Raw genomic sequence first — 9,474 nt, 5'->3', positions numbered from 1 at the left:
AGGAAGAAAATTTCATTTGTTGTGTAACTTACTATATATTGTTGGGACCATTCAACTTTGATTTATAGACCAAAAGCATGTGCTATAGTGTTTGTTAAATGTATGATCTTATAACATGTCTTTTTCTATATATATGATTTATTGAATAGTGAGAATGGATAAGACTTTTAAGTGAGTTTAATTATAATTTGTATAACTATAATTAAGCTAGTTCGCACTTTGTGGTGATGAGACATAAAAAGTCTCTTTTAAATGAGGTGGGGGTAGGCGGGGACGGGGGGGGGTCTTTTTTTTCTCTTTTACACGAATGGGGTGGGGATTTATTTCATAAATGGAAATGAATATAATATGTTGTGGATTTTCAAAATTCAAACTTGCTAATGGAATTATTGTTACTAATCTGTGTATAAAAAATCAGAATTACTGATTTCAATAAACTTTGCAGAAACACGAAGTAACCAAAGTTTAATAAACCAGTAAGAATAGATGAACAAAAATTAATTGACAAAACTAAAATCTGTAAAAAAAAAAACGTACCACAATCTGGAAAAACAAAATCAGAAAAAGATCAAGCCCACTGAATGCACAGTGTCCCCTTAAGGAAATTATTCCCCTCTAGTATCCGAGGTTTGATTTGGAATATGTCCTCCCAGGATAGAATGATCTCAATCACCAGTGTATTGATACCCAAAACTCTGGTGTCAGCGAACCACTCAACAGCAGTAAAATACACGAAGAAATTCCTTTCAGAATAACTAAAATAATTATCGATCATTTTTCCAAATCCAAAGCCGAAGCCGAAGCCGAAGCCGAAGCGGAAGCCGAAGCCGAGCCGAGCGAGCGACGACGGCGCGAGGGGGGTCCCTCTTTCCAACCCTTTTAACAATTAATAGGAGTGTTTCTATATTTAAACTCTCCTATTTTTCTTTCCACCACCGATACGGGACAAATGTCTTTTCAATGTCTTTTCAATAAAGCATAAGAGGACTTTTCAAGTTCTCAACTCTTCAAGTTCCCAACTTTTTCCAAGTTCCTCTTTCATCTTCCCTCAATTTCCCATTAACTCTTGCTACATACCCAACAATTTTTAATATCCACAAGTTTGAGTAGGTAGATTTTAATACTTGCAAACCTAACTCAAAGTCATAAAAACTTGGTAGCGTAAAGAAGAGAGATTAAGATTTACAATGGTGATCATATAATACTAATTTTTTTTAATAACCGTGGTGTTTGGGCCAACTGTGACGCACCTCGACTAGTTCTTCCATGGGATACCTGACACCTTCCACCAACAACATGTACCAAGTAACTTTGACCCCCAGAGATAGGTCTGATGGAAAGAATCACCTAGTATTTTTTGTCATACAATACTAATTAACCCTTTAAGAATGTGATTAATCATTTTAATGCATGTAAACATTGAGTATGAGTAAATTTTTGCTAATATGTTTTTAAAGTATGCTTGACAGTTAGTCTTTTATTTGGAAGTTTAAATACAGTTATCCCACTACAACAATAGGAGTAAAGAAAAAGTGGAGACAGAAAAGTGAAAAGGCAAAATAATGCATTAGATTGCTTGTAAATAAAGGGTAAATGAAGACAAATGAATAGGGTCCCATGCAAATCTAGTAACTTTATATGCGTGATGCCAAATCATATTTATAAATAAAATATTGCAAGACTAAGTTGGCCTTGTTTAATTAGCTTTGGGAAAATAATCATTATAATATTTTTCATATGTGCGTGGACGCATAACATGCCATTCACTAATCATTTCTCTTTTTTTCTAGTATTAAAGGATTCAACCACCTATCTTAATGTTTTAATAACGGACAATAACATCTTTTTTTAAAAAAAAAATTCAAACTTTGAACGAATTAAATAGATCATAACAAAAGAAAATTAATAAAGCAGATAATGACGGATGTAGAATTTTCATTAAGGAGTTTAATAACAAAAAAAAATATACAGTTCTTAGGATATGAACTTGAAACGTCAAGGTAAATTTTGAACTACTAAATTACTGAGTCAACCTCTGACTTTCTATTTAAGGCATTCAAAATCTATATATATAAAAGAGAAAAAAAATATACATTAACGTTACATATATAGTGTAATTTTTTCAAAAAAGTTCGAGTGAAGATCTTAGCCCCTTCTAAATTCGCCCCCGAAGGAAGGGGTTCCCATCGAAAATTAAATGGAAAACGCAAATTATGCAACTAATCACAGAGTGACATTATTAGGGTCGGTGACATTTTGCTATCCAGTGCTGGTCCATTTTTTCCAAAAAGTAAAAAAGACAAGCCACAAGAATGTGCAATACATTTTTATTGGTCCATAGTAGTCAAACTTTTTCTTAATAACAAATTTAAGCAATTTATCATGAAAGATAAAAAGGAATAAAAATGACGTATGTTATATATAAGTTATCTTTCATTTTGGTAAATTGAATTTGTTCTCCATCTATCCAAATAAAAAAGGAACACTTTTAATGGTTATATTTGATTTAACTTTCTTTTTCTTAATTCTTACCTTGAGGAATATGATCCAATCTATCATTAACAAAAGTTTAATACGCATGTATCGACATATAGTTATCTTATAAAATGCAGCTGTTGGAATATTATTATAATGGACAATTATGTATAGATTATGCATGCAACCCTTTATTATTTCTACACATTATTCCATGACATAGAAATTACAAATGATTTTGGATTTTATTTTTTTAATATATAGTAGCTTGCATGCGGGAGAGGAGCTATATAATATGGGCTATGGTGATCAACTAATTTATTATTATTTTTTTTTTAAAAAAATTGTCTTTTGTTCTAAGAAAATTACATTATGATAATAGCCGATATTAATAGATTTTTACTTCACCGCTATATACTGAAAGAATATTTATAAATTTTAAAATTTCTCATTGTATTTCTAACATGGACTAATTTTGTATATATAATTTGAAAAATATTAAGGAATGAACGTCAAGATTTTAGAAAAAATAGAACTTTGACCATGACACTCAAATTGGAAACTTTGTTATGAGAAAATACTTTTCTTTGAGGGTTTTAAGCTACATAGTACATACACGATAATAAATGCTACTCCCTCTGTCCCAATTTATGTGGCACTTTTCGTTTTTCGAGAGTCAAACAATTTAAGTTTGATCGGGAGTTTGCGCATGGAATTTTCAAATTTCTTGAAATGAAATTTATATATTTGTAAACTACGTAAAAAGTACAATAAGTCACAATAATTGATAATTCAAAATGTTTAAAGGATCTATGAAAAACTTACGGTCAAAGATAGATTCGTTTGAATCTTGAAATCCGAAAAGTGTCATATAAAATGGGACGGAGGGAGTATAAATTTTCACATTATTAATACTATATTCGTCCACATAAATATGTTACTCAACGATGTATATAACTTAAACGCGCTTAATTGGACATATACTAGAGTACTACTAATCATATGCTAACAAGAGGTAGATACTGTTACTTTAACAGACAAAAACTACCATAGTCTAGGTAAGAGAGGAATCAATCTCCGTAAAACATGTAATCACGAATGAACAAGGGACCCATCCCTTTTGTTTAATTACGCTAATTTCTCCCCTTTTTCCCTCTTTATAAACTCCTCCATTTCCCTCTCTTTTCTTCTCAACCCAAATCCTCTGTTTTCCTGCTAATTACATAAGACAAACAACAGACAAAATGGCCACTTCCTCTGTTTTCATACTATTCCTCCTTTCTTTTCTTCTCCTTCTCCCGTCCCTCCTTGCCTCCTCTAATCCTCAACAAGTTATCGATGAAGTACATAGGTACGTACATTTTAATTTGTTTCTTTCACATTAATTCCATATGTTGAACAGGGACATAATACTCAGGTAGGGGCAAAGAGTTCATATGAAAACTAAAAATTACAATATATATATATATATCATATGGTACTCATGTGGTACATTATTATAATGCAGGAGCATAAATGGTTCAAGGAGGAATTTAGGTTATTTATCGTGTGGAACCGGAAATCCAATCGACGATTGCTGGCGTTGTGATCCAAATTGGGAGAAAAACCGTCAGCGGTTAGCTGACTGCGCAATTGGATTTGGGAAAAACGCTATTGGTGGTAGAGACGGTAAAATCTACGTGGTGACTGATTCGGGTGACGACAATGCCGTCACACCAAAGCCGGGGACTCTCCGGCACGCGGTCATTCAGACTGAGCCCTTGTGGATTATTTTCGCAAGGGACATGGTGATACAATTAAAAGAAGAATTAATTATGAATTCGTTCAAAACTATAGACGGAAGGGGCGCTAGCGTACACATAGCTGGTGGTCCGTGTATAACAATACAGTACGTAACGAATATTATTATACACGGAATTCATATACATGATTGTAAACAAGGTGGAAATGCTATGGTGCGGAGCAGTCCATCTCATTACGGGTGGAGAACTATTTCTGATGGTGATGGAGTGTCGATATTTGGTGGGAGCCATGTTTGGGTAGATCATTGTTCTTTGTCTAACTGTATGGACGGCCTGATTGACGCAATTATGGGGTCTACAGCAATTACCATTTCAAATAATTACATGACACACCATGATAAAGTTATGCTTTTGGGACATAGTGATTCATATACTCAAGATAAAAACATGCAAGTCACTATTGCTTTTAATCACTTTGGAGAAGGCCTTGTCCAAAGAATGCCAAGGTATGGAAAAAAATCCCGAGTTTAACTTCTATATACCGACACTATACAAAAATTTCGATAGTCAGAATTAATGAGTTATTTGGAATAAATGCAGATGTAGACATGGTTACTTCCATGTGGTGAACAATGACTACACACATTGGGAAATGTATGCTATTGGTGGAAGTGCTGATCCCACTATCAATAGTCAAGGGAACAGATTTCTTGCCCCTGATATCAGGTTTAGCAAAGAGGTTAGTTAGTTATTTCACTTCTTTCAATTTACGTGGTACATTTTTCTATTTAGTCTGCAAATAAGTTAACGAGTAATTTTATTATATATATGTAGGTTACAAAACACGAGGATGCACCGGAGAGTGAATGGAAGAATTGGAATTGGAGGACCGACGGGGACCTAATGTTGAATGGTGCATTTTTTACGCGGTCAGGAGCCGGAGCTAGTTCATCAAGTTATGCTAAAGCTTCGAGTTTGAGCGCAAGGCCGTCTTCATTAGTAGGCAACCTTGTGTCTAGTTCTGGAGCGCTCAATTGTAAAAAGGGTTCTCGTTGCTGATTATTATTATTATTACACGGGAAAAAAAAGGAATTAATTATTTAACTTGGTTTTATTCTACTAAAATTTGGTTTTTGAAAAAGAAAAAGGATGTAATTTGAAGAAAAAACCATGTAGTGAGGGTGAAAAAGTAAGGGACAAGAAGTTTAGGGTTGTGCTTTTAATATCTTTTTCACTCCCTTTATTTTTATTTTACTTTTTAAGTTTTTTTGACTTGATTGTCAAATACAACCTCGGCCTGTTATTCTCAGCCGTTGGGACTTGTAGTTCTTCTTGGTTTTAGAGAGAGGCAAACTAAGAAGTGTCGATATATATACATCAATATATGTACTTATTTTTGAATTTTGTGTCTCCATTTGTTTATCTCGCACAATGTTTTATTGTTATATTAGGTAAACTAGATCGATAAACTAATAACAATCTTTTTGTTAAATAAAAAAGATAATTAATCAACTTCTATATGCTGACAGTGTAAAATAAATTTTAAATAACTATAGATGATTTCTATAATAAATTGTTGTAAGGAAATGTTGGGACAAGTTCAACTACAAAAATTGAATTCTATAAAAGGGTGCAAATCTGAAGAGGCACAAGAGGCAATTATTAAGTATTATGTGCATTATTTCATTTCAACTCCATACAAAAGGGAGCCCTTTGAATTATGCCAAGCAATGTAGCAACCTGACTTTTCAGTAAGGCTAGTTATTATAAATTAGTGGACCACCATGCATGCAACATCAAATTAAAGTACTCATTGCTTTTAATATTCCAATGTTGACATGGCCAACCAAAATAGATTAAATCCTTGGATGTGTTAGGTATTACGAAAGTTATTTTCTTATGTAAAAAAAAAGTCGTAGAAAATGCTTTTCAGCGTTTGATTGGTGGGTGAAAATATTGTGTGAAAAATGTATAATTTTAAATGGAGTAACATTTTTCTGCTAACCAGACACAAAAAAAATAGCTTTCTGAAATGATAATTATTAGTTGACATGTGAAACAATTGAATTCCTACTCTTAAATTCTATTTAAGGCATGTGAAAACTGCCGTGCATCGAATTTACTTTTGTAGTTGCTTAAGTTTAATTCTTCAGCACTGAGTGGTTGAATTTTAAACCCGGATAACATAAGTGGTTGAATTTTAATTGTTGTATATATTAATTTAATATATACATCAAAAGGAAAATGTTTGAAATAACTTTAGGTATACAGTATGTAAAATTAGTTTTGAATCCTAGCTCGAGACAACGTTTGAAATTCTTTTGAAATTTGGTAGATGTGTGAAAATATTTAAACTTAGATACAAATTGGAGTATGAGTAATGCTATATGACCAGAAATTTTAAAAAATTATTAAATTATTTTTTTTTGTAAAATAAATTGATCTTTTTTCTATTTTTTAGTTAAAATGTATTAAAGTTAAAAAGGTAAAAATGTTTAAAAATATAAAATAACATATATAAAATACCATTCTACCAAATTCTGGCCAAATTTTCTGGCCAAGGGGATGAATATATAGCGATGTCCAAATAGAATAGGAATTTTTTTACTTTTAAGGTCATAACAACTTCCAATTTCTAAGACACAAAATGGAGAAATATTAGGGAGTAAATCAAAAACCTCAAAGAAGAATAAAGATTGGATGAAAAAAGAAAAGCAAAAGGAAGAATGAATAAAAATTGGAAATTAACTTTGACCAAAAAGGAAGTTCAAATTTTATGGAGACAAGAGAAACAGAAAATGTTTGAAGCAATATACTATCACTATGTAGGCTCAGTATCAAATACGACAATCATGTTACGTTATGGTTAATAGGTTACTTTCCCAACACACAAAAAAAAGTTCATTGTCACATGTTTTGGCACGCCTCGTCTTACTAATATATAGTTTAATATTTTATCCATTTCAAATTATTTATCATTATTTTTGACAATTATTATTAAAGATAAATAATTTGATATAACTATTATTAAAAATTACGATTAATAATTTGAGTCGGGAAGCAGCGTATAAAAAAAAAAATAGAGTGGTTCCCTCCTTGTGACACCTTAGCAAAACAAAATGATCTTTCAAATAGACATGGCCAAAAGCTTGATTGTTTCAAGAAATACAGTTTTGTGTAATAACGAGAAACTGACAAAGAGATATATTATTATAGTAACAGTCAAGATTAGTACTAGGGCAAAGCAAAGGGCCATCCCAGATTTGATTATTATTATTTCAAATTCTAATTTCTCACAATAATTTTGATATTCAAACTGTGGAAACTGGTCTTATAAAAATACAGAATAATACTAGGTATATTAAACCTTTAAGGTTCGATTCTTATAAAAAGTTTGCACATAACAAAAGCAAATGCATCGAATTGTCTATTTAATTCAATTCAATTTAAATTTGAATGAATTTATAACTTATGCATTATATTCGCAACTTGGGTAATTAGAGCACAAAAAGAAAGTAGAAAAAGAAAAAGGTAAAATGTAAAGGAAAAGAGAAGTACAAACGGGGTTGTTCAATTTTCCCACCACCTACTGAAATAAACTTTATTTCAAACACCAAGGTATCGAGACAGTAATAAAGTTAAAGAATTTAATTATGAATATTCAAAAATTTATATATGCATCTAAAAGAATAATTTTGATCTTATATCATTTTCTTTATACATAATATTACAATTTTTTTTGATAAAGAGTATTTGAATGACCAATCATTATTCCTACATGTGACTACGCCACTATGTCGAAAAACATGGTTGAGAAAGTAAGTTTGGACCACTTTTTTTGAAGCAGTACTAAATCAAAGTCTACCGTCTCTTTTCCACTTTTTTTTTTGGTTGTTGTTATTTTTCATCTACCTTCCTTAATTAAAGCAACAACTAACAAAGGTCAACATTAATAAGCCGTTGATTTGGTTCAATTGCCTTAAAAAAGTCATCCTATATATGATTTAACCATGTGGAAGACAAAAAAGCAAAAAAAATAATCAACCAACTGGAAAACAACTAATTAAGGATATATAATAACATGACATATTGATGATTATATTGCCTGCTTTATGAGACACATAATAATTTTGGTAAATACTTAGCTAACTCGTAGAAGGTATGTACACCTAATTAAACAATAAATGTTAAGAATCAATAAAGTAAATCTAAAATGCATACTCCTATTACTTAACTATGATTAAGTTTTAAGTATGTATATACATAACATATATTTTAAATTCATCACGGTGGTAGGTTCAAATAAGTTTTTTTTACGGTTCGTAATCTATAGGTTGGGACACATTAATTACTAGTCTAGCTACTGACTAGGTGTTTGAAATTTGTTGCATTAGACAGGTCATGTTATTTATTCCATACGCCCTCTATTCTTAATTACTTATCCACTTTTAAATTAACACATCTATTAAGAAAATAATTATTAATATAGTGAGTTTACCATTTTACCCCTATTAATTATGAAATAGGTGAATTAAAAATTTAAGATTTTCAAAAAATTCTACCTTTTTCAAAGTAATTAATTGAGGGTATAATAGATCATTTTTGATTTGTCAAAATGAACAAGTAATTACGAATAGAGGGAGTAGTTCATTAAACAGTGTCTCAAAGAGTTCTATAGTATACTCTCTAACCATATTCTAATTTGGAATGATGGCCAAATTTATTTGTTATGTGAAAAAAATTCCCTAATAACGTACGCTTAGACAACTTATAGATTACACAATTACAATTATGAGAAAGAGAAGAAGTCATTGATTAGAATACAATTAAGAAATTTGACCTTCTATGCTACAATAAAAGATACATTTAATAAAATAACATATTTACTGTCGTAAAAACTTTTAGCGACAATTGAATCAATAACATTACATCTAGATATAGTAACACTTATATTATTATCGCTAAATAATTACCGCAAAATTCTTTATTTATCATACGCAAGTACTCCCTATGTTCCCATGCCATTTAGTTTATACATTTTCTTTTAAGAAAATATTACTCTATGTATATAATAAGAAAAGTAATTTAATTAATATATTCTTATTTATTTTATATTCTTTAACGTGTCAATTAATTCTAGAACCGCTAATTTGCTAGCTCCATTGGAAACAAAATCATCAAATTTTCCAAACGTTAGTTAAGTTGTGTGGTGTAAGTTAGACTAAAATAGCATCCTACTCCCACCAACCCTATTGAG

General features: G+C 30.9%; 1 protein-coding gene across 1 annotated transcript; it reads left to right on the top strand.

Moving 5' to 3' along the window:
- Nucleotides 1-3,454: 3,454 nt before the first annotated feature.
- On the top strand, nt 3,455-5,290 carry LOC125859681 (probable pectate lyase 18). Its single transcript, XM_049539477.1, has 4 exons — nt 3,455-3,826; nt 3,983-4,723; nt 4,818-4,956; nt 5,052-5,290. Exons 1-4 carry the CDS (start codon nt 3,720-3,722, stop codon nt 5,274-5,276), a joined length of 1,212 nt encoding a protein of 403 aa, XP_049395434.1. The 5' UTR covers nt 3,455-3,719; the 3' UTR covers nt 5,277-5,290.
- Nucleotides 5,291-9,474: the final 4,184 nt, after the last annotated feature.

The sequence above is a fragment of the Solanum stenotomum genome, chromosome 3, assembly GCF_019186545.1.
Source record: "Solanum stenotomum isolate F172 chromosome 3, ASM1918654v1, whole genome shotgun sequence".
NCBI lineage: Eukaryota > Viridiplantae > Streptophyta > Magnoliopsida > Solanales > Solanaceae > Solanum > Solanum stenotomum.
Note: the sequence above shows the minus strand (reverse complement) of the source record. Positions and strands in the feature narration are given on the sequence as shown.

Excerpts from the sequence above, each read along its gene's own strand:
- LOC125859681 (XM_049539477.1), top strand. The coding sequence starts at position 3,720 with ATGGCCACTTCCTCTGTTTTCATACTATTCCTCCTTTCTTTTCTTCTC. Across the intron at positions 3,827-3,982 it reads GTTATCGATGAAGTACATAG|GAGCATAAATGGTTCAAGGA; the intron begins GTACGTACATTT and ends ATTATAATGCAG. Across the intron at positions 4,724-4,817 it reads CTTGTCCAAAGAATGCCAAG|ATGTAGACATGGTTACTTCC; the intron begins GTATGGAAAAAA and ends GAATAAATGCAG.